General features: G+C 41.1%; 1 protein-coding gene across 3 annotated transcripts in view; it reads left to right on the top strand.

Moving 5' to 3' along the window:
- PSD3 (pleckstrin and Sec7 domain containing 3) overlaps positions 1-26,345 on the top strand; it is a 565,834-nt gene that overhangs the window by 470,444 nt on the left and 69,045 nt on the right. For all 3 annotated transcript variants that reach the window (XM_033226836.1, XM_033226855.1, XM_033226845.1), the window contains one exon: positions 25,057-25,127. In XM_033226836.1, coding sequence (XP_033082727.1) covers positions 25,057-25,127 — 71 coding nt within the window. The remainder of the gene's footprint in view (positions 1-25,056; positions 25,128-26,345) is intronic.

Here is a 26,345-nt window from a genome sequence, read left to right as displayed (position 1 = left end):
ACCTTAATGCTGGTCAGTTCGGCCTGAACTTGAAAAGGAAGTGGATATGAGGAGGTGCATCTGACCTCCCATCCCATCATGGCAGGAATTCAGTTTTTTACGTTTCTTTTGGCCAAGGGGGGGTCCATTCAGTTTGTTGGAGGGCTTAGGATTTTTTGTTTCTTTACGCTACATAGACTTAAGAATTTGAGCTTTGAAAAAAGACAGGTCATTGATTTATTTTTTAAAAAACACTTTGAGCTCAAGCAGTATGCCGGTGATATTCCTGCTGAGGAGGAGTGGAGATAGAGGATATGCCTGAACAGTTGTTACTCAGCTGAGAACTGAATTACAAAAGGAAGGTCCGTGATATCTTTGGACACAAAGGTCATGGATAAGCGTATTCCACCACAGCCTGAGCGACATAGTAGGACCCCGTCTGTACAAAGTAAAAGAATAGAAAGTTAGCCAAACGTGGTAGCATATGCCTCTAGACCCAACTACTTGGAGGGCTAAGGTGGAAGGATTGCTTGAGCCCAGGAGGTTAAGTCTGCAGTGAGCCATGATTGCACAACTGCACTCCATCTTACCAGAAAAGAAAAGAACATTCCATTAGAGAAAAAAAAATGCAAAAACCTTAAGGTGAGAGCAATCAGATGTGGCTAATACCTGTTGTAGTGTGTAGCACACTGCCTGGTACATAGAAGGAACCCAGTTGTTATTTTAGTTACAAAATAACATCATTTTAGAAATAGTTTAATAGCCAATAAAATGTTTAATAAGTAAAATATGATAAATACAGCAATACAGTTTCATCATTCGCAGTCATTTTTTTGTTGACAAAAAAAAACACACTCTCTAAAATATTTGAAGAGGCTTATTCTGAGCCAGATACAAGTGACCATGGCCCCTGACGTAGCCTCAGGATGGCCTGAGAACATGTGCCCAAAGTGGGTGGGTTATAACCTGTCTGTACACATTTTTGGGAGAGCAGAGTTACAGGTAAAGACATAAATCAACACATACAAGGCATACATTGGTTTAGCGTGGAAAGGCAGGACACCTGGAAGGGGGTGCTTCCAGGTCATGGATGAATTCAAAGATTTCCTGATTGTCAGTTGGTTGAAAGAGTTAAGCTTTACCTGAAGAGTTATAGTCAGCATAAATAAGTATTTGAGTTAAGTTGAGGGGGTGGTGGGATGGAAGCTAAGGTTCTTGTTATATAGATGAAGTCTCTAAATGATAGACTTCAGAGAGAATAAATGTCAAATGTCTCTTATTGGACCTTAAAAGATGTCAGACTCCCCAGAAAAGATTTAGCAAGGGAAGGAGATTCTCTATCAAATGCAGATGCCCCCACTAGAGACAACTTTGCAGAACCGTTTCAAAATATGTCAAAGAAAATGCATTTTGGGGTGAAATACTTTGATTTCCCTTAGGACCTGCTATCTATCATGTGATGCTATATTAGAGTCAGGCTGAAATTGGTATCTTATTGCTACTAAGAGTCTGTTTTGTCAGTCTCAGGATCCCAATTTTAATGTTAGTGCTGGTCAGTTGTGCCTAAACTCCAAAGGGAGGAGGGCGTAATGAGGCATGTCCAACACCTCCTTTCTGTCATGTCCTAAACTGGTTTTTGAAGTTCCTTTGAAATCCCCTTCACCAAGAATGGGGTTCATTCAGGCAGTTTGGGGCTTAGAATTTTATTATGGGCTTACAACATATGATACATAAGTAGAAGAAGTTTTTTGTTTGTTTGTTTTTGAGACAGAGTTTCGTTCTTGTCACCCAGGCTGGAGTGCAATGATGTGATCTCGGCTCACTGCAAACTCTGCCTGCCAGGTTCAGGCGATTCACCTTCCTCAGCCTCCCGAGTAGCTGGGATTATAGGCATCCGCCATCACGACCAGCTAATTTTGGAATTTTTAGTAGAGATAGGGTTTCACCATGTTGGCCAGGTTGGTTTCGAATCCCTGACCTCAGGTGATTCACCCACCTCAGCCTCCCAAAGTGCTGGGATTACAGGTGTGAGCAACCGTTCCCAGCCAGTAGAAAAGTTTAAAATTAACAAGTATAATATCTCAGTTTGTTTTGCCTCTGTGTACATAGTAAAATCATTTAGAAGGGTATATACTGTAGGGGCCAGCCAGAAAAAAACTTCCCCATCGCCCTCTGAAGGTTCACTGAAAAATCAACTCACCAAAGGCAGATTAATTGGAGAAAAAGTATACAAATTTATTAACATGCACACCAGGGATAATCATAGATTGATTACACGACCCTCAATGGAGTAGAGAAGCTTTTACCTTATAATTGAAGTTACAAAAAGAGTGGGGGCTTGGATCAAAACAGGTTATGAAAAGAGAGGAAGATGAGCCTGGCTAGCAAAGGTGTTCCTATTATGTAAATGAAACCTCACAAGTAGGTGGTAAAACCTAGGCATGATGAGAGAGAGAGAATAGATGGCGAATGTTTCTTTCAGACCCTTAAAGATGTCAGACCCTCAGTTAGTCTTTCCTAGACAAGGGAAGGCCTCAGAGAATGCCTGGCTGCCATCAATACAGATTCTCTCTACAGATGCACATCTCCCCCACAAAAGATAGCTTTGCAGAGCTACTTCTGTTTGCAGGGCTTCTGAAGGGCCGTGTCAAAATAGATCAAAGAAATGTATTGCAGGATCGTGTATTTTGGTTTTCTTCAGTGGAGAGCACTTGAACGCACTGGAATCTGATAAATGCAAGAAACGTGGTCTGGCTTGGGAAAAGCTAAAAGGCCATGGTGGGGTGGCATCACCTCAGGTGCAGTCTGTGGCAGAAGACTGTTTTCTGGCTCCTGCGCGTGAGTGGTAAGCCAGAGCCCTCGCCCTGTAATGAGAGCCAGGAACACGTATCGGTAGGAAGAGCTTGAAGTCACTTTTGGAGCTCCTAGGTTGGGGAGAAGCAAGTCAGGCGGTTGTCATATTCCTTGGAGAACAGATTCTGTCTGGAGGCTGCTCATCAGCCACTCTGAATTATTTTTATTGACCTTCAGCTGCTTCTGCCCGGGGGCATTTTAAAGGTGCCAGTGGGCCTTGGGCTGTTTTACAATTACAATAGCTGATTTGAATTGCTAGTTGTAGAAATGCGTGCTCAGCAGGGTCTTCGCTCTGTCGTTTCCTGGTTTCTGTGGTGCTTCTAAAGTGGAGGAAACCTGATTTGGTGTCACTTGACAAGCCTGCTTGTCTGATTCAGCACTTACCTTCCCTTCTCAGATAGACTGCAATGATTTAACCTTACATTTATTTTAACACCCTGCTCTTAAAAGATTTATAAAGAGGTCTACAAATTGCTCTAGATATTATGAAAAAAGATCATAGTATGCTTGATTTTCTTGATCAGTGTTCACACTTTTCACATAAACGAAGTTATTAAATGTTGTATATAAAGTTTCAGTGCCACGAAAGAAATAGTACTCGAATATAAAATTTTCTTTTTAATTCTCAGCAAGGCAAGTTACTTCTGTATAGAAGGGTGCACCCTTACAGATGGAACAATGGTGAGCGCACAGTTGGACAAGGGAGGGAAAGGGGTTCTTATCCCTGACTCACGTGCCCCCCCTCCATGTCGTTCCTCTATTGGCTAGGGTTAGACCGCACAGGCTAAACTAATTCCGACTGGCTAATTTAAAGAGAATGACGGGTTGAGTGCTTTGGTGGGAGTCAGGGCAGAGCAGGTAGCGGGTAATTGGAATGAGTTAGGGTGGAGCAGGTGATTAGAATGAGTCAGGATGGACTAGGTAATGGAAACAGGTTGCTATACGAGGAAGTTAAGTTTAAAAGTAGAAGGCAAAGAATTGAACATACTGACATATTCTTTGAAAAGAAATCTAGAACTCATATCTAACATTGAATTTCAGGAACTTTTTGTTATACCTAACTTTTTGAAGTGATTATTAAAAAGAGCAAGTTCTCCAGCATATTCCTTCAGTCAGATACACTTCATAAGAATTATGAGGCCTGTGCGGTGGTTCACACTTGTAATCTCAACACTTTGGGAGGCTGAGGCAGGAGGATTGCTTGAGCCCAGCAGTTCGAGACCAGCCTGGGCAACATTACAAGACCCTGTGTCTATGAAAACCAAAAAAAAAAAAAAAAATTTGACAGGCATGATGGTGCACGTAGTCCCAGCTTCTCGGGAAGCTGAGGTGGGAGGATTGCTTGAGCCTGGCAGTTGGAGGCTGCCATGAGCTGTGATCATGCCATGCGTTCCAGCCTGGGTGACGGAGCAAGATCCTGTCTAAGAAGAAAAAAAATATATATATATGAAATGTCATTTGTTTGCTAGAAGCTTGAAGTCACTTGTCACAAATGTTCTTTCTTCAATTAACTCATGAAAACCCACAGTAACTTATTAAGCCTTATTTGTTCCTTTTGAGCTTGGGTGTTTACTGATAGCTTATTCCCATATTCAATGTCTTATTAGAATAATTGACCAAAATTTTATTCTACCTCCCCTTTTCTCTTTAAGCAACTTGAGTTTTACCTAAATGATGAAGCACTTAAAAAAATATATTGCTGGTAATATTTGTTGAATCATGCCATCTACATACCTGTTTAGGACATCTGATTTCTTTTTTTGTTTGTTTGGTTGGTTGGGGGAGGAGAAGGGGTTAATCTGCTCTGTGGATGCAGCAACAAACCAAACAAAGTACTTGCCTTCAAGGTTTCATTCTAATGTTGGGGAAGTTTAATAAAACTATGTGATAATTCATACAAGTGTTAAATGACCCAAAGAAAAATAAAGTCAAGTTTAGGGAATACTGAAGGAAGTGTGCAGGTCCTATGTTGCAGAGGGTGATTAGAGGAAACCCCTGGATGTGGCACGTCAACCAGGAGGGGGCGACAAACCATACCGCAGTGCTGTGAGACAAGACATTGGGCTCTTAGGAATTACGATTCAGGAGAGACAGATTTGGCTGTAAGCCACATTGTGTTCCAAACCAAGTGAGGGTTTTTCAGAGGAAGCTAAGGGTGATTACACACGTTGTTTTGAAGGAAATATCATGGATGGAGGCGGCCGGCTTAGCACAAGTCCATAGTTCATTTATGGTTGCTGTTTAGGAGTTGCAGCGCTGGCGAAATTCAGCTGTTTCTCAGGATATCGTGGTTGTGGTGGTGAGGTGCCCTTCAAAGATTCAAGGCAAGGTACCAGATTATTCTGCTAGGTTGCCAGTGGTGCAGGCAGTCCTGAGAATGGATTCTGCTTTAGAGCACTGAACTATAGTGATGCCATTTTATATGTTTGACAGATAACATTTGAGCAGAGACCTAAGTGAAGTGAAGGGGGCCAAGTCATGGTATCTGGGAGAGGAACATTCTAGCCATAGAGAATGTGAGATATCATTCATTAAGATCCAAAACATAATTCTGTGACTGTAGTGTTGCAGGAAAAAAGAAAAAAAAAAAAAAAAAAAGGGATTCTTGTCACATGACCAGGAAAGACCAGCCTGTGACCAGGCTCACAGACACACAGAAGGGTAAGGAGCGGAATTTATTGGGCAAAAAGGAAAAAGGAAATAAACATCAGCAAAGTGAGATAGAGTCCTGCTAACAGGCTCTCCATCTCACGGATTAAATCCCACTGTACCACACAGAAACACGAGAGACCAGGCTCCTCCCCACCGTAAACAGTGCAAACTTCCCAAGGCCCCACCCCCTCCTCCCAATGTGAAGACGGGTGTTACTGAGAAAGGATCATTTGGGGAAAAGGGTGGGCTTCATCCGGACTGGCAGTCCAGTTTTGTATCCCTCATGCTGTTTTAGGCTTGAAGGCAGGATTTCGTCAGGGGTTGGGGGCGGGGGGGGGTCCTTGGCTGCCTCCTGTCTCTATCACTGGTGTTTATATTTTTCCTGAAAAAAAATGATGCAGTGAGAGTCATTTTGGGATCTGTTGCTTCCCACACACGTTTCCGATAACCCTTAGGTAATGATGCTTGCTCTTGTTGTGTTCTGACCTCTTTTCCAACCTCAGCCCAAGCCATGTAAATTCTTCCTGCACTTCTAGTAATGGCTGCCAGTGAAACCATCTCCTAGCCAAGTGGGGAAAGATACTTGTTTTTGAGTTAGATTTGAGTGACTCTGTGGCTCATCATTTGGGTAGAAAGTTCTCCAACAGCTTTTGTCTCTTCTCCTATTATCTACTTTTATTGTTTGCATTCATGTTTGATATCTCCAATGTCAATACAGGGTTTGGGACAAAATGGAAACAATAAATAATACTGATATTGATAAATATGTCACACTTAGCTCTCTTCCCAGTTAAGGGTGGTATGTGCTAAGTGTGCTAAGTAGTCCCTTTCTGTCAAAAATGCATCAGTCGGCCGTGTGTGATGGCTTATGTCTGTAATCCCAGCACTTTGGGAGGCCGAGGCAGGCGGATCACGAGGTCAGGAGATCGAGACCATCCTGGCCAACATGGTGAAACCCTGTCTCTCCTAAAATACAAAAACATTAACCAGGCATGGTGGCAGGTGCCTGTACTCCCAGCTACCGGGGAGGCTGAGGCAGGGGAATGGCTTGAACCCAGGAGGTGGAGGTGGCAGTGAGCTGAGATCGTGCCGCTACATTCCAGTCTGGCAACAGAGCAAGACTCCATCTCAAAAGGAAAAAAAAAAAAAAGAATGCATCAGTAACGTTAAAGGCGTGTTCTCAAACATTGACTAACAAAAAAAAAAAAATTCCAAATACTTGAATGAAACGTCAACCTGAAGTAATTGAAAGCATCAGAATCCAGTTTTGAAGAGTTTATTCAAGCAAGAATCTGGGAAACATGGACTCCAGAGAAATGAGGCCAGTGCTCTGAAGTAAAAAGTTAAGGTCTTCCTTATGTATGGGCAGAAAACAAGGAAATTTAGTAGGATTATAACTTTTTTTATGTAAGACTTCTTTATGAGTTTTAATAATTTAGTTACTTTTCTTTTCTCTACAGCTTTTCTTCTTTACAGCTTGTTATCATTTCTTTCCCAATTTAAAAGAGTTCATTTAACATTCCACCTTAGATAATGTGATAGTCATCAAGTCTGTGTGTGAGAAAGGTAAGAGGGAAATTAATCTGTAATGAAGATGAACAGTTAAGCGAGAAGGGGTCTTCCCTAGTGCCTTTTAGTCATTTGCAACTTTTTACAAAACAGTGTAGATAAGGGAAAAAGACTAATCTGTAATCAGACAAACAATCAGAGAAACAAAGCTTACAGCTTCCTAGGTTACAGCTGCCTGTTAACATGATCCAGGTCCCATAATCACATTCCCTTAAGGCTCTAATATTTTTAAGTTCCAGCAACTTAGATTTAAATTGCTTATTTTCACAGAAGTGAGAAAAAATGTCTTTGTGTTTTAGCATGAAAATTTGATGCATTTTCTTTAGTTTTAGCATGAAAATTTGATGCAGACAAATCTTTTTCTTTAGCAGACAGTATCTTTAATTTAAAAAAAATCCAAAGGACTTGCATATATTAACTCATATAAGTCTCAGAAAACCTGTGTTTTATACAGGATGAAAGTAAAGCATAGGACTGGCTAAGTGACTTGCCGAAGGTCACTCAGGTGAAGCCAGTATCTCAAACCAGGTTCTCTGGTTCTAAAATGTTTCCTCTTAAAAAATAAAAAATCATCTGTTGACTGTTGTTCTCAGGTTGTCTTGCTAAAGAATGATGGTAATTCGTAATGTTAATGAGACTTCCAAAATTAGGATCCACATTTTGATTCCACGTCTTGCTGCTAACATACTGTACAAAAGGTGAAGGTTAAAAGGAAAACCTATATTTTCTGTTTGTTTTTAAAATCTTATATTGAAGTACACCCTCATTTAAAGTGTTCTCTAACCTCTGAGTCCTATTCATGAGCAGAATAATGACTTCCTCCTCATTTTAACTCCTGGAGTCCCCACTATGATTGTCTTAGGTTAGTGCCATGCTACCATTTAGTTTATACAGTTTATCATGTTAAATTAACTTTCATTGTTAATGTTACTTCCTGTGTATGTAAATTCTTTAGGGGTTGGGTCTGTGTCCTAATAATCTTATGTGCCTAGATTAACTCAACAACATTATAAAGTAATTATGGCACCTTATATAGATTTGTAACCAGAGATGTTTAGATAACTGGTCCAAAAGCAGAGAAATGGTCGGCATCACGGTGTGAAGAAAATCTAAGTGCCTAGCTCCCAGTTTGTGATACTTTCTGCCATTTCAGGACATTTTAGTGTAAAAGTCTTGAGACCTCTTATAGGAATAGAGCCGTATCCAGAATGATGATCACCCTACTGGGGGACACTTTGGATAGAATATTCTTAACATTCTCTTTGTTTTCATTTTCTATTCTCTATCAAAATACACATTGGTTCCTAGTGTATAAAAAAGGAAATAATTTTCTGGAAAAAAAATAGGTGTAGGGTCTGTTAAAAGCTTCAGCCCAATTAAATTTAAAGGAGTTTAATTGAGCAATGAATGATTCATCAATCAGGCAGCCCCCAGAACCACAGCAGATTCAGAGAGACTCCAAGGATGCCTCGTGGTCAGAACAAATTTATAGACAAAAAAAGGGAAGTGACCTATAGAAATCAGGAGTGAGGTACAGAAACAACTCGGTTGGTTACGGTTCAGCACGTGCCTTATTTGAATACAGTTTAAACGCTCAGCACTGTATGAGTGGTTGAAGTACAGCCGCTAGGATTGGCCAAGACTCAGATGTTGTTACAGATGCATACTCCTAAGTTAGGTTTTCAGTCTTGTCTACCTATTAAGTTTGGTTGCAGTTCATCCACAAGGACTCAAATATAGAAGTACAGAGTCCTTCTTAGGCCATGTTTAGTTTGCTTTAACAGGCTCTATAAGGCTGCCCTAGTTTTTTTCCTTTATAAAATAGAGTTGACAAAGCATCCTTTTATAAAAGAGAAAGACTATAAGGATTAAGTGATTTTTTGTAATGTGTAAATTGCCTTAAATGTTTCAGAGATAAGTGATTAGGAATATATAGTAGTAATAGTACTGTTTTAGTTCCTACCACTCTGCTATAAACCAGGGATAATTAATACTATCTCTTGCTGAATACTGTGTGACTCATAGCCAAATGGCGAATTTTCCTGTGCTCGGCTTGGACTTGATTGCTTCAAGCCGTAATCTAAAAGTGCCTGAGCTGCTCTATTAATTAAGATTTAATAGAATGTCTTGTGATGCCTGAGGATATTTTGTAAAAGAAAGTTAGAGGTTAATATACAGGATTGCCCTTAACTTCACTTAGTCATCTGTGAGTCTGTCATCTATGAACTGATTTAAATTCTTTGCACATCAATTGCGAAAGCGGACTCCTCCCTGCGTGAGTTGTATCTTCAACTGTGTCATTGACTGGAACTTCAGAACTCCCTTCTTACCAGGGTAGCCTGTTTCTTCATGCTTTAGGATACATACTTTAAGGATTTTTGTTTTAAAGATTTAAGTTGTTTAGTTCTATCACTGGGAAAATAGAACAGTCTTAAAAATGCCTTGTGCTTTTTTTTTTTTTTTTTTTTTTTTTTTTTTTGTTGAGACGGAGTCTCGCTCTGTCACCCAGGCTGGAGTGCAGTGGCGGATCTCAGCTCACTGCAAGCTCCGCCTCCCGGGTTCACGCCATTCTCCTGCCTCAGCCTCTCGAGTAGCTGGGACTACAAGCTCCCGCCACCTCGCCCGGCTAGTTTTTTGTATTTTTTCAGTAGAGACGGGGTTTCACCGTGTTAGCCAGGATGGTCTCGATCTCCTGACCTCGTGATCCGCCCATCTCGGCCTCCCAAAGTGCTGGGATTACAGGCTTGAGCCACCGCGCCCGGCCTAAAAATGCCTTGTGCTTTTTACAGCTAGTATAGATGATGTCTCATTTACATTAGTACAGAACTTCTGCTGAGTATACCTTTGTTTTCAAGTTCATCAAAGTGCTGGATTTATTTTGGAATGCCATCATTGGGATTGCTTTATATTATGAATATCTCTCCATTAACCTAAGGAAATTCAAGGTATTTTGCATTAGAACTACCTCAACCCCACATACGTGTTTCTTGGCCTGGCAGGATTTGTGTTGTCGGCCTTCCTGCCAAGACATTTCATGAGGCCCTGAAAAAGAATTTACTTCTCGTTAGTGTGTATATGGCTACCTCTCTCTCTCTCCTCTGAGGGGAATAAAATGGTATTTTTGTCATTTTACGTGGCACAATGGGAGAATATTTTCAAGACAGCAGACAGGAAATAAAGATTAGTGTGTTAAATGAAAAAAATAGGCACTGTGCACACTACGTTTTTCTGTGTGTATTATGACTCTCTGATATTACATATGAGGAAAAGGAAAAAAATAGATGATTAGGGAACCTAGAAAGATGAGTGGTCAAAAACAGGACAAGATTTTGATGCAGGAACAAATACTCTGCCATTTGAATGAAATAGAAAATTGGAACAGTAAAATATTAAACACAATCCATTTCCAGTTCAGTTGAGTAGAAAAGTTGGAGAGTGTAGCCTGCAAATATAAACTTCTGCATGAAGCTTATACCTTTTGATGGATTAAAAAAAAAAAACTTTTCTGACATAAATCTATCATTACTCTTTACTGAAAATTTTATTGTTTAGAAATATTTTATACCTTCCTCTTTATGAAGGAGGGGTGGCACTGTCCTTTCATTCCCCGCTCAGCATTTCACTGTTTTACAAGTATCGGTAGTAATAATTGAAGCCAAAATATTATTCACTGTACTTTATATTTCCAAATATGTTTCTTAAATTGGTAATAAACAGAAAATAATAACTGGTTTGTGATACTGAACATTCAGTGATGGCTCCGATATCACCCATCTTTGGAGGAACTGCCAATATTTTGTTACAGAAATGTGGTCCTCATGTGTATGTGAGTGTGACTCAGAATAACAATCACAGCAGCTTGTTGGTTTTATTCATTTTTTATTTTCACCCATCGTGGTCAGGAAGCAGCCCCTAAGCCAGAGCTGATACTCAGAGACTGTGTATTGTCACAGACCGTTTACTGTGGATGTTCCTTTAATCTGACTGGAACAGTGCTTTTCCCAATAGCTCAAGGTCGCTCCTAAATCAACTCAAATAATTTATTTTTTTTTGAGACGGGGTCTCACTTTGTCACCCAGGATGGAATCCAGTGGCACGATCATGGCTCATAGCAACCTCAACCTCCTGGACTGCAACAGTCCTCCTACTTCAGCCTCCCAAGTAGCTGGGAATAGAGGCAGGCCCCAGCATGCCTGGTGATACAGTTTGGTTGTGTCCCCACTCAAATCTCATCCTGAATTGTAGTTCCCACCTGGTGGGAGGTCATTGAATTGTGGGGGCCATTACCCCCATACTGTTCTCGTGATAGTGAGTTCTCCTGAGGTCTGATGGCTTTATAGGGGGCTTTTCACCTTTTTGCTCAGCACTTCTCCTTGCTGCTGCCATGTGAAGGACATATTTGTTTCCCCTTCTGCCATGATTGTACATTTCCTGAGGCATCACCAGCCATGCTGAACTGTGAGTCAATTAAACCTCTTCCCTTTACAAATTACCCAGTTGGAGGTATGTCTTTATTAGCAATGTGAGAATGTACTAATACACCTGGCTTTTTTTTTTTTTTTTTTTTTTTTTTGGGTAGCAACGGAGTCTTATTACGGAACTGGGATTACAGGCATGAGCCACCATGCCCAGCCTCAGCTCTTAAATAATTTTAATATCACTCCTCTATCCCAGATTTATCCAAGACATTGCCTCCCAAATCTGGTTTAGCTTGCCTTTCCCTGTATGGCAACCAGAGTGAAAGTGCCCAGTGCTATGGGGAAACAAGAGGTGCCAGTTCGTAGAACGTGGGAGGAAGGTGGTCATAGATTCCACATCTGTGAGATGGAGCTTATAACCTTGGATGCCTCCTAGACTTATGGGCTTTTGTTTATACAGGTCAAATATTGGAACATTACTTAAAACAGTATGTGTTCAGCAATCATTTGCCATGCTATTACTACTACTGTAATTATTATTAATATTAGATCATTTTTCTGCAGAAATGTCGAGCTGGGAGCACCTGAGAGGGCAGGCACAGAGACTGTGCCTCTGTTCTGAGATCTGTAGTCATGAGCAGGGATGCCTTTGAAGGTCCTATAGTTGAGTGAGATTAGAGAAAGTACCTGGTTCTATTTCCCTCTCATCTTATCATCTCCCTTCCTGCCTTCAGCACCCACCTAACAGGAGTAGCAGACCGACCACGGCAAAGAATTGTCACCTGGATATTTTCTACTTAATGTATCCTTAGAACATGTTTCCTTAATTATCCTGTACAGTAGCTTTGAAATCCTTAGATGGCTGGCTTCCTTGGGAGCACACTCTACCTTTCAGAATTGCAAATATAGTTAATAATGGGGACGTAAAGAGACAATAATACCTACCTGAAAAGATTGTTTGGAACACATAGAATGTATATGTGTAATGCTAGCCCAGCACCCAGAGTGCTGCAGTGTAGGTGCTTAGTTAGTGTTAATGCCTTTCCCCTTTCCTTCCATTTTATCTTAATTTATTGTATGCCTCTATTCATGTTCTGGCCTTTTTCTCTTATCTCACCTATTGCCATAATTTCCTTTCTGATACTCCTTGTTCCAGTTTCTCTCCTTGTTCTCACCCCACAATACCTCCTGCATCCTGCTCCAAATGAATTCTTCCTAGATAACAAAGTTTGTGAATAAATTCTTCCCTTTTTATAAAACGAAGGAAAGAAAAATGCAATAGAGAATCTATTTTTTGCAATGCAATGACCTACAGATTCTGAAACTCTCCCATAATAAAACATCTAAAAACGATAGATGAAATATTTTTAAATAACTTTTATCTGAATGGATAAGCCTGTAACAATGAAAGGGAAATCCTGTTAGGCCAGGAATAAAGCATGAGTACAAATGTGGGGAGGTGGCTAACCCTGGGAATGCTAAGCCTTTAGGGCATTTTTGGATCTAGGTGGCCTGCCAGTACCGGAAATAAAATTACACAGCATTTAGCACAGAAGTACAGAGAGATGGAGAATATGAAAGAGTGGATAAGTCACAAGTGGAATGAAGTGAGAAGTTAGAATGGAGTGTTAAGTTACAATCATGAAGACGATAGAGGAGAGACAGTATTCAAAGATATGTCTACAGGTTTTTCAGAATAATATACAGGAAGCTTAAAGAACACCAGTCTGTATAAATTAAAAGAAACCCCTGCTTAGATATAACACTTATACTCAGGGTAGAAATCTGTATTAGTCCGTTCACACATTGATCTAAAGAAATACCTGAGACTGGGTAATTTGTAAAGTCGTTTAACTGGCTCACAGATCCACAGGCTGTACAGGAAGCATGATGCTGGCATCTGCTCAGCTTCTGGGAAGGCCTCAGGAAACTCACAATTATGGTAGAAGGTAAAGGGGGAGCATCACTTCACATGGCCAGAGGAGCAAGAGAAGGGGGGTGCTCCACACTTTTAAACAACCAGATCTCGTGAGTACTCATTCACTATCATGAGAACAGCACCAAGCGGGTGATGCTCAACCGTTGTTGAGTCATGATCCAATTACCTCCCGATACTGGAAATTACACTTTAACATGAGATTTGGGTGGGGACATAGACCTAAACCGTATCATTCCACCCCAGGCCCCTCCCAAATGTCATGTCCTTCTCACATTGCAAAATACAATCATGCCTTCCCGACAGTCCCCAAAGTCTTATTCCACCATTAAGTCAGAAATCCAAAGTCCAAAGTATCATTTGAGACCAGGCTAGTTCCTTCCACCTATGAACCTGTAAAATGAAAAACAAGTTAACTACTCCCAAGATACAATGGGGATACAGACATTGAGAAAATATTTGCCTTCCAAAAGGGATATATGGGCCTAAAGAAAGGGGCTACAGGCCCCACACAAGTCTGAAACCCAGAAGGTTAGTCATTAAATTTTAAAGCTCCAAAAAATTGTCCTTGGGCTCCATGTCTGACATCCAGGGCACACTGGTATGAGGGGTAGGCGCCCACAACCTTGGGCAGCTCTGCCTCTGTGGCTTTGCAGGGTTCAGCCCCTGCAGCTGCTTTCACGGGATGGCATTGAGTGCCTGCAGCTTTTCCAGACATATGGTGCAAGCTGTCAGTAGCTCTACCATTCTGGGGTCTGGAGGGTGGTGGCCCTTTTCTCACAGCTCCACTAGGTAGCACCCCAGTGGGGACTCTGTGAGGGCTTTAACCCTACATTTGCCCCCTACACTGCCCTAGTAGAAAGTTCTCTATCAGGGCTCCAGCACTACAGCAGTCTTCTGCCTGTACATCCACACTTTTCATATATCCTGTGAAATCTAGGTGGAGACTCCCAGGCCTCAGTTCTTGCCTACTCTGTGTAGACACAGGCTCAAAGCCATGTGGAAGCCACTAAAGTTTATGACCTACATGTTCTGTAGCAGCAGCCCAAGCTGTACCCAGGCCATTTTGAGCCGTGGCTGAACCTGGAGAGGCTGGGATGCAAGGAGCAGTGTTCCAAGCCTTCACAGGGCAACAATGTCCTGGCTCTGGCCCATGAAACCATTCTTCCCTTCTAGGCCTCAAGAGGGGCTGCTGTGAAGGTCTCTGAAATGCCTTCAAGGCCATGTCCCCATTGTCTTGGCTGTTATCACTTTGACCCTTTTTAATTTGTGCAAATTTCTGCAAATTTCTGCAACCTGCTTGAATTCCTCTTCTGAAAATAGGCTTTTCTTTTCTACCACATGGCCAGGCTCCAAATTTTCCAAACATTTATGCTCTGCTTCTCTTTTAAATATAAGTTACAGTTTTAGGTCATTTCTTTGCTCACAGATATGAGCATAGGGTGTTAGGAACAGCCAGGCCACATCTTGAGCACTTTTCCTACTTAGAAATTTCTTCTGCCGGGTACGCTAAATCATCACTCTCAAGTTCAAAGTTACACAGATCCTCAGGGCAAGGGCACAATGCAAGCCATGTTCTTTGGTAAGTCATAACAAAAGTGACTTGTACTCCAGTTCCCAATAAGTTCCTCATTTCCATCTGAGTCCTTGTTAGCCTTGCCTTTGCTGCCCATATTACTGCCAGCATTTTGGTCATAACCATTCATCTGGTTTCTAGGAAGTTCCAGACTTTCACTCATCTTCCTGTATTCTTCTGAGCCCTCCACACTCTTCCAACCTCTGATTGTTATCCAGTTGCAAAGTTGTTTTCATATTTTCAGGTATCTTTATAAGCAATGCCTCACTTCACAGTACCAATTTTCTGTAATAGTCCATTTTCAAACTGCTTTATAAAGAAAACCTGAGACTGGGTAATTTATAAGAAGAGGTTTAATTGGCTCATGGGTCTGCAGGCTGTACAGGAAGCATGATGTTGGCGTCTGTTCAGCTTCTGGGAAGGCCTCAGGAAACTTACAGTCATGGCTGAAAGTTAAGGGGGAACAGCACTTCAAATGGCCAGAGAAGGAGCAAGCAAAGTGGGGGAGGTGCTACACACTTTTAAACAACCAGATCTCATGAGCACTTACTCACTCACTGTCACGAGAAGGGGATGGTGCTAAACCATTCATGAGAAACCACCCCCATGGTCCAATTATCTCCCACCAGGCTGCACCTCCAACACTGGGGATTACAGTTGAATCTGAGATTTGGGTGGGAACACAGATCTAAACACTAGCAATACTGCAACAGTGGTGTTAGCCAAAAGATAGTGAAATAATATCTTCATAAGAAAAAGCAATTACCAACTTAGAATTTTAATGAAATAAGGACATTTATTATGCGAACAAAAATAGAAGAAGATTGACCACCAGAAGACCCTCCTCACTAAAGGAACTTCTAAGGGTAGACTTCAAGAAGTAATTGAAAACGGCCTCCAGAAAACAATCTGAGGTACAGAAAGAAGTGATCAGTAAAGATAAAAGTAAACGTCAAACTGACAGTAGCATGTTATAGAAAAACAATGATGGTGGGGGGGCGGAGCAAGATGGCCAAATAGGAACAGCTTCAGTCTCCAGCTCCCGGCGCAAGCGACACAGAAGACCGGTGATTTCTGCATTTTCAACTGAGGTACTGGGGTCATCTCACTGGGGAGTGCCGGACAATCGGTGCTGGTCAGCTGCTGCAGCCCGACCAGCGAGAGCTGAAGCAGGCCGAGGCATTGCCTCACCTGGGAAGCGCAAGGGGGAAGGGAATCCCTTTTCCTAGCCAGGCGAACTGAGACACACAACACCTGGAAAATCAGGTAATTCCCACCCCAATACTGCACTTTAAGCAAACGGGCACACCAGGAGATTATACCCACACCTGGCTGGGAGGGTCCCATGGCCACGGAGTCTCCCTCATTGCTAGCACAGCAGTCTGTGATCTAACCGCAAGGCAGCAGCGAGGCTGGGGGAGGGGCCCCCGCCATTGCTGAGGCTTAAGTAGGTAAACAAAGCCGCTGGGAAGCTCGAACTGGGTGGAGCTCACAGCAGCTCAAGGAAACCTGCCTGTCTCTGTAGACTCCACCTCTGGGGACAGGGCACAACTAAAAAACAACAGGGGAAGCAGCAGAGGCCTGTGCAGACGCGAACGACTCTGTCTGACAGCTTTGAAGAGAGCAGTGGATCTCCCAACACGGAGGTTGAGATCTGAGAATGGACAGACTGCCTGCTCAAGTGGGTCCCTGACCCCTGAGTAGCCTAACTGGGAGACATCCCCCACTAGGGGCAGTCTGACACCCCACACCTCACAGGGTGGAGTACACCCCTGAGAGGAAGCTTCCAAAGTAAGAATCAGGCAGGTACACTTGCTGTTCAGCAATATTCTATCTTCTGCAACCTCTACTGCTAATACCCAGGCAAACAGGGTCTGGAGTGGACCTCAAGCAATCTCCAACAGACCTACAGCTGAGGGTCCTGACTATTAGAAGGAAAACTATCAAACAGGAAGAACACCTATACCAAAACCCCATCAGTACGTCACCATCATCAAAGACCAGAAGCAGATAAAACCGCAAAGATGGGGAAGAAGCAGGGCAGAAAAGCTGGAAATTCAAAAAATAAGAGCGCATCTCCCCCTGCAAAGGAGCGTAGCTCATCGCCAGCAACGGATCAAAGCTGGTCAGAGAATGACTTTAACGAGATGAGAGAAGAAGGCTTCAGTCCATCAAACTTCTCAGAGCTAAAGGAGGAATTACGTACCCAGCGCAAAGAAACTAAAAATCTTGAAAAAAGAGTGGAAGAATTGATAGCTAGACTAATTAATGCAGAGAAGGTCATAAACGAAATGACAGAGATGAAAACCATGACACGAGAAATACGTGACAAATCCACAAGCTTCAGTAACCCACTCGATCAACTGGAGAAAGAGTATCAGCGATTGAGGATCAAATGAATGAAATGAAGCGAGACGAGAAACCAAAAGAAAAAAGAAGAAAAAGAAATGAACAAAGCCTGCAAGAAGTATGGGATTATGTAAAAAGACCAAATCTACGTCTGATTGGGGTGCCTGAAAGTGAGGGGGAAAATGGAACCAAGTTGGAAAACACTCTTCAGGATATCATCCAGGAGAACTTCCCCAACCTAGTAGGGCAGGCCAACATTCAAATTCAGGAAATACAGAGAACGCCACAAAGATACTCCTCCAGAAGAGCAACTCCAAGACACATAATTGCCAGATTCGCCAAAGTTGAAATGAAGGAAAAAATCTTAAGGGCAGCCAGAGAAAAAGGTCGAGTTACCCACAAAGGGAAGCCCATCAGACTAACAGCAGATCTCTCGGCAGAAACTCTCCAAGCCAGGAGAGAGTGGGGGCCAATATTCAACGTTCTTAAAGAAAAGAATTTTCAACCCAGAATTTCATATCCAGCCAAACTAAGTTTCATAAGTGAAGGAGAAATAAAATCCTTTACAGATAAGCAAATGCTTAGAGAGTTTGTCACCACCAGGCCTGCCTTACAAGAGACCCTGAAGGAAGCCCTAAACATGGAAAGGAACAACCGGTACCAGCCATTGCAAAAACATGCCAAAATGTAAAGACCATCGAGGTTAGGAAGAAACTGCATCAGCTAACGAGCAAAATAACCAGTTAGTATCATAATGGCAGGATCAAGTTCACACATAACAATATTAACCTTAAATGTTAATGGACTAAATGCTCCAATTAAAAGACACAGACTGGCAAACTGGATAAAGAGTCAAGACCCATCAGTCTGCTGTATTCAGGAGACCCATCTCACATGCAGAGACATACATAGGCTCAAAATAAAGGGATGGAGGAAGATCTACCAAGCAAATGGAGAACAAAAAAAAGCAGGGGTTGCAATCCTAGTCTCTGATAAAATAGACTTTAAACCATCAAAGATCAAAAGAGACAAAGACGGCCATTACATAATGGTAAAGGGATCAATTCAACAGGAAGAGCTCACTATCCTAAATATATATGCACCCAATACAGGAGCACCCAAATTCGTAAAGCAAGTCCTTAGAGAACTACAAAGAGACTTAGACTCCCATACAATAATAATGGGAGACTTCAACACTCCACTGTCAACATTAGACAGCTCAACGAGACAGAAAGTTAACAAGGATATCCAGGAATTGAATTCATCTCTGCACCAAGCGGACCTAATAGACATCTATAGAACTCTCCACCCCAAATCAACAGAATATACATTCTTCTCAGCACCATGTCGCACTTATTCCAAAATTGACCACATAATTGAAAGTAAAGCACTCCTTAGCAAATGTAAAAAACAGAATATATAACCAACTGTCTCTCAGACCACAGTGCAATCAAACTAGAACTCAGGACTAAGAAATTCAATCAAAACCACTCAACTACATGGAAACTGAACAACCTGCTCCTGAATGACTACTGGGTACATAACGAAATGAAGGCACAAATAAAGATGTTCTTTGAAACCAATGAGAACAAAGATACAACATACCAGAATCTCTGGGACACATTTAAAGCAGTGTGTAGAGGGAAATTTATAGCACTAAATGCCCACAAGAGAAAGCTTGGAAAGATCTAAAATGGACACTCTAACATAACAATTAAAAGAACTGGAGAAGCAAGAGCAAACACATTCAAAAGCTAGCAGAAGGCAAGAAATAACTAAGATCAGAGCAGAACTGAAGGAGATAGAGACACAAAAAACCCTCCAAAAAATCAATGAATCCAGGAGTTGGTTTTTTGAAAACATCAACAAAATTGACAGACTGCTAGCAAGACTAATAAAGAAGAAAAGAGAGAGGAATCAAATAGACGCAATAAAAAATGATAAAGGGGATATCACCACGGACCCCACAGAAATACAAACTACCATCAGAGAATACTATAAACACCTCTACGCAAATCAACTAGAAAATCTAGAAGAAATGGATCATTTCCTGGACACTTACACTCTTCCAAGACTAAACCAGGAAGAAGTTGAATCCCTGAATAGACCAATAGCAGGCTCTGAAATTGAGGCAATAATTAATAGCCTACCCACCAAAAAAAGTCCAGGACCAGATGGATTCACAGCTGAATTCTACCAGAGGTACAAGAGGAGCTGGTACCATTCCTTCTGAAACTATTCCAATCAATAGAAAAAGAGGGAATCCTCCCTAACTCATTTTATGAGGCCAACATCATCCTGATACCAAAGCCTGGCAGAGACACAACAAAAGAAGAGAATTTTAGACCAATATCCCTGATGAACATCAATGCAAAAATCCTCAATAAAATACTGGCAAACCGGATTCAGCAGCACATCAAAAAGCTTATCCACCATGATCAAGTGGGCTTCATCCCTGGGATGCAAGGCTGGTTCAACATTCGCAAATCAATCAATGTAATCCAGCATATAAACAGAACCAAAGACAAGAACCACATGATTATCTCAATAGATGCAGAAAAGGCTTTTGACAAAACTCAACAGCCCCTCATGCTAAAAACGCTCAATAAATTCGGTATTGATGGAACGTACCTCAAAAGAATAAGAGCTATTTATGACAAACCCACAGCCAATATCATACTGAATGGGCAAAAACTGGAAAAATTCCCTTTGAAAACTGGCACAAGACAGGGATGCCCTCTCTCACCACTCCTATTCAACATAGTGTTGGAAGTTCTGGCTAGGGCAATCAGGCAAGAGAAAGAAATCAAGGGTATCCAGTTAGGAAAAGAAGAAGTCAAATTGTCCCTGTTTGCAGATGACATGATTGTATATTTAGAAAACCCCATTGTCTCAGCCCAAAATCTCCTTAAGCTGATAAGCAACTTCAGCAAAGTCTCAGGATACGAAATTAATGTGCAAAAATCACAAGCATTCTTATACACCAGTAACAAACAGAGAGCCAAATCAGGAATGAACTTCCATTCACAATTGCTTCAAAGAGAATAAAATACCTAGGAATCCAACTTACAAGGGATGTAAAGGACCTCTTCAAGGAGAACTACAAACCACTGCTCAGTGAAATCAAAGAGGACACAAATGGAAGAACGTACCATGCTCATGGATAGGAAGAATCAATATCGTGAAAATGGCCATACTGCCCAAGGTTATTTATAGATTCAATGCCATCCCCATCAAGCTACCAATGACTTTCTTCACAGAATTGGAAAAAACTGCTTTAAAGTTCATATGGAACCAAAAAAGATCCCGCATTGCCAAGACAATCCTAAGTCAAAAGAACAAAGCTGGAGGCATCACTCTACCTGACTTCAAACTATACTACAAGGCTACAGTAACCAAAACAGCATGGTACTGGTACCAAAACAGAGATATAGACCAATGGAACAGGACAGAGTCCTCAGAAATAATACCACATATCTACAGCCATCTGATCTTTGACAAACCTGAGAGAAACAAGAAATGGGGAAAGGACTCCCTATTTAGTAAATGGTGCTGGGAAAATTGGCTAGCCATAAGTAGAAAGCTGAAACTGGATCCTTTCCTTACTCCTTATATGAAGGTTAATTCAAGATGGATTAGAGACTTAAATGTTAGACCTAATACCATAAAAACCCTAGAAGAAAACCTAGGTAGTACCATTCAGGACATAGGCATGGGCAAGGACTTCATGTCTAAAACACAAAAAGCAACGGCAGCAAAAGCCAAAATTGACCAATGGGATCTAATTAAACTAAAGAGCTTCTGCACAGCAAAAGAAACTACCATCAGAGTGAACAGGCAACCTACAGAATGGGAGAAAATGTTTGCAATCTACTCATCTGACAAAGGGCTAATATCCAGAATCTACAAAGAACTCAAACAAATTTACAAGAAAAAAACAAACAACCCCATCAAAAAGTGGGCAAAGGATATGAACAGACATGTCTCAAAAGAAGACATTCATACAGCCAACAGACACATGAAAAAATGCTCATCATCACTGGCCATCAGAGAAATGCAAATCAAAACCACAATGAGATACCATCTCACACCAGTTAGAATGGCAATCATTGAAAAGTCAGGCAACAACAGGTGCTGGAGAGGATGTGGAGAAATAGGAACACTTTTACACTGTTGGTGGGATTGTAAACTAGTTCAACCATTGTGGAAAACAGTATGGCGATTCCTCAAGGATCTAGAACTAGACGTACCATATGACCCAGCCATCCCACTACTGGGTATATACCCAAAGGATTATAAATCATGCTGCTATAAAGACACATGCACACGTATGTTTATTGCGGCACTATTCACAATAGCAAAGACTTGGAATCAACCCAAATGTCCATCTGTGACAGACTGGATTAAGAAAATGTGGCACATATACACCATGGAATATTATGCAGCCATAAAAAAGGATGAGTTTGCATCCTTTGTAGGGACGTGGATGCAGCTGGAAACCATCATTCTTAGCAAACTATCACAAGAACAGAAAACCAAACACCGCATGTTCTCACTCATAGGTGGGAACTGATCAATGACATCACTTGGACTCAGGAAGGGGAACATCACACATCGGGGCCTATCATGGGGAGTGGGGAGGGGGAAGGGAGTGCATTGGGAGTTATACCTGATATAAATGACGGATTGATGGGTGCTGACGAGTTGATGGGTGCAGCACACCAACATGGCCCAAGTATACATATGTAACAAACCTGCACGTTATGCACATGTACCCTAGAACTTAAAGTATAATAATAAAAAAAAAAAAAATAAAAAAATAAAAAACAAGGTACAGCGCAAAAACAGAAAAAAAAAAAAGAAAAACAATGATGTCTGTTTCAGTAGCACTAAAACAAACACACCCAAAAAAAAGCTAAATTAAGGATAGAGGCAGATTATTGGAATCAAAACCCTACAAGGTTCTTGTATTTTCAAGAAGGAGAGCAGTTGATTATCTTCGGACCTTAAGCATGCATAGTAAAAACTGCAGTGAAAAGATGGGCTCACATGTAAAATGGTGTCTTTTAATCAGATACCTGGATATTAAAGGATGGCAGCTGATTGATTCCCCACTGCTCTTGTAATTAAAGCCTCTCAGTTGCTACATTAGGCTTCCTGTCGTTAATCTTCTCACTCTTCTCACTTTTCCTCTCATCAAGTTCATTATATGAAATTACAACTCTTTACGGAGCTCTATGTGTTTAATAACACACATGCTGTGAAATCACTTTCACTCTCTCTACAGGCCTCATGATGAGGACCAGTGCTTGTGATTCGTTAATGTCCAGCTCATTGTGTTTTACCTGAAGAGAGTCGCCGAGCGTCTGATGGCAACAGCGACACTGTGTGTGTGGTTGTTGGTCAAGTCAGAGCAGTTGCACCTGCTTTAGAGGGCCTTCCCAGCCCACGGTGCACGGTGGTCCCTTCTTCCCCTGAATTCTGCTTGTTGGCACCCATCTGTCTCATGTAAGATGGAAGTATCAGTAGTACCTTACTCTTATCATGATGATGTGAGTTACATGGATTAATACATGTCAGAGCACTTAGAGCAGTGCTTTTATACCACACCAGCTAAATACTGGTGAATCATTGCTCCCTAGTTATCTTTTTGGGAGGATTACAGGTTGTTTCATCCATGTGTTAGATAACTAAATTGTAACTGGCCAAAGATAAGGTTAAGTTGTATACTTCTGTGGGAAATAGAAAAGCAGAGAGTACAGGAAGTGAGTACAATTAGTAAGTCCGTTACTAAGTAACTGACTTAGTGAGTATTAGTCACTCATGAGTGACTTTTAAAATCACATTTCACTTGGAGAGCTCTTTGGAGTCTGTCTCTAGTAGGCTTAGTGTAGTAATGAGAAAGAACTGTTTAAAATTTTGTAAACGTGGATTCGGATTCATAGATTTACTGCAAAAGTAGAAACATAGATGTATAGATTTTTAAACTAAAGGGATCTCAAGGTGCCAATAAATTAGCTTTAGGGCTTGGGGAAAGCCTTCATACTTCAGGACCTATGGCTCCTCTATTGAAAACAAAAAGATTTTCTCTAGGTTCCATACCAGCATTAGCCAGTGCTTTGCCTTAAGTTCTAGGAATTACCCACATTTTAAAACGAAGCGGAAGTACAGCTGAAGTACAGCGCAGTAGAGTGACTTGTTAGGGGCTGCGGAGGGGGAGGGTACGTTTCAGAACAGGTAAGATTGTGAAGGGTCTGGAAACCAGTGGGTCTGCTTTCAGGTCAGGTGCCTCCTGCACACCTTGCCGCCTGGGGTCCTGCTCTGCAGCAGCCCTCTCGGCCCTGGTCCCTTCTGTGTGCACAGTGCTCATGTGAGCAGTATCAGAATTTCACATCTGTTGAACAATGTAGTGAATGTTTACATTACACACGATGTATGGTTATCTTTTGTTTTTGTTGGTTATATATATTTTTAGTATACCTTTAAGCCTCACCTAGTGAAGACAGAAGGGATGATATTTATTATCTCCCTTGCAAACCTGCAGGGCGGATATTTTGACTCCTTTCTTGCCAGGTGGATATCTCAGTATGGTGTTGGCAGGATTGCCTGTGTTCTGTAAGTGGCTATTCACCTAGTTCCAAGTCTAAGAATTCTTGAGTATTCAGTCAAAAGAGATTTAAAGGATTTGGTTAACAATAATGTACTTTCTGTTGTAATCAGGTATCCAAGGTAAAGACGGACTATAGACAGCCAAGTGTTTGATACAGAGCATGAGTAAATGGCTCTCCCTGTCTATTTCGGCAGACATGTTTAGAAAAATGACGTTCAAGCAATAACATTTTCCAGTTACAGATTTTAATTTTATTAAGATAATAAATCCTATACTGACTTGCTAATCTAATGCTTTTTACTTGAGGACAATTTGTAAGAGTTTATGTAAGTCAATAGAGAAAATCTACTTTATATCCAGGAAAATATAAACAGAAGAAATTTAAGAATTTCTGAAAGAATTAATTAATTTGGAGAATTTGTATGATTGTGTTTAATGTCTGCCTTGCACTGTGCTAGGTTTAATGAATTCTAAAGATGAAGGATACCTCCTATCGAGACATTCATAGTCTAGTGAAAGAGACATTTAGACAAAAATAGTACATTACAGCAAGATTCTCAGTAGAGATATGCACAGGTTGCAATAGGAGTAATAATAATTAAACTTGCAGTCTGGTTGAGGGAGGTGTGGGAGAAATGCCAAAAGCAGTCCTTTCATATTCTGAGACTACTTTATGATTCCTAGAATCGTTGAAGAAGCTATAAAGCACTCTGGTACATGACCTTTTTAAGCTTTCTCTTGGATTGCTATGTGTATCCAGTATGCCTCCGGTGCTTACCCAGTCTGTAGTCAGCCATGCTACCTGGCTTTTCAGCCTTCTCTTCTTCCTAGTTGTGGGACCATTAGCAAGTTATTACCCTGTGTTTCAGGTGTGTAAGAAGAAGAAAGCAATCGTACCAACTTGGTAGGATCCTTGTAAATGTTAAGAGTGTATATGGAAAACATTTTAGAATGCTGCCTGGTATACCATAAGGCTCAGAAAAGTTTAGTTCTTATTGTTATTAGTTTTGGTAGCTAGGTAGAGTATTGAAACGCTGTCACCATGTTGATCATTTAGATTCTCTTTCTAAAATGCTGATGTCAAATAAAATTTTACATTTTTCCCCCTTTCTAGCTCCCAGAGGAAAACGAGGATGGAAAACCTTTTATGCTGTACTGAAGGGAACAGTTCTTTACTTGCAAAAGGTAAAAGCAAAGCGGATAAATCCACTAAATTTGATGAAGTAATTAAACGAGGTCCAGTATATGTATATACAGTAGTCTCTCTTATCTGTGGTTTCACTTTCTGCAGTTTGTTTGCTAATGTTAAAAAATATTCAGTGGAGAATTCCAGAAATAAACTGTTTTAAATTTTAAATTGCATGCTGTTCTCAGTAGCATAATGAAATCTTTCTCAGTCCTGCTCCATCCTGACCAGATGTGAATCACCCCTTTGTCCGGCATAGCCATCCTATATTCGCCTATCCTTTAGTCACTTAATAGACGTCTCTGTGATGAGATCAGCTGTCCAATTATCGCGGTGTTTGTGTTCAAGTAACCCTTATTTTACTGAATAATAGCCCCCAGAGAACAATGGTGGTGGCATATTGTTATCATTGTTCTATTTTATTATTAGTTATTATGGTTAATCTCTTACTGTGACTAATTTATAAATTAAATTTTATCTTATATAGATATGTATAGGAAAAACATAGTATATAGTCATCCCTCCATGCACACAGGGGATCGGCTCCAGGACCTCCCTTATATACCAAAGTCCCCACGTACTCAAGTCCTGCAGTCAGCCTTGTAGAATCCACGTATAAGAAAAGCGGGCTTCTGCATACTCGGGTTTCATGCCCCACAAGTGCCGTATTATCCGTCCTCATTTGATGGAAAACAATCCGCTTTTTAGTGGATCTATACAGTTCAAGCCCATTTTGTTTAAGGGTCATCTATATATAGGGTCCGGGACTATTCAAAATTTCAGGCGTCTACTGGGGGTCTTAGAACGCATCCTGCATGGAGAGATAAGGGGAGCCTACTGTAGTACGTATTCTTTATTCATCCTTCAGTGAACACTTAGGTTGTTGCCACCTTTTGGCTATTGTGAGTAATGCTATAGTGAAGTGCAAGTGGAGTGCAAATATCTCTTCAAGATCCTGATTTCATTTCTTGTGGATAAATACCCAGAAGTGGTACTGTGGGGTCATATGGTTCTGTTTTCAATTTTTTAAAGAAACTCCATATGGTTTTCCAAAGCAATGTAGCATTTTATATCTGAACAACAGTACTTAAGGGTTCCAGCTTCCCCCCATATATGTGTTGAATTTATCTGAGCTCTGTGTTCCATTCTGTTGGTCTATGCATGTTTCTGTCTTTATGCCAGAACCATATTGATTTGGTATTGTAGCTTGGTAATAT

Source organism: Trachypithecus francoisi, unplaced genomic scaffold (assembly GCF_009764315.1).
Source record: "Trachypithecus francoisi isolate TF-2019V2 unplaced genomic scaffold, Tfra_2.0 Contig01440, whole genome shotgun sequence".
In the NCBI taxonomy this organism is placed as follows: Eukaryota; Metazoa; Chordata; class Mammalia; order Primates; family Cercopithecidae; genus Trachypithecus; species Trachypithecus francoisi.
The sequence above is the reverse complement of the archived record's forward strand: the minus strand, read 5'-3'. Positions and strand labels throughout refer to the sequence as shown.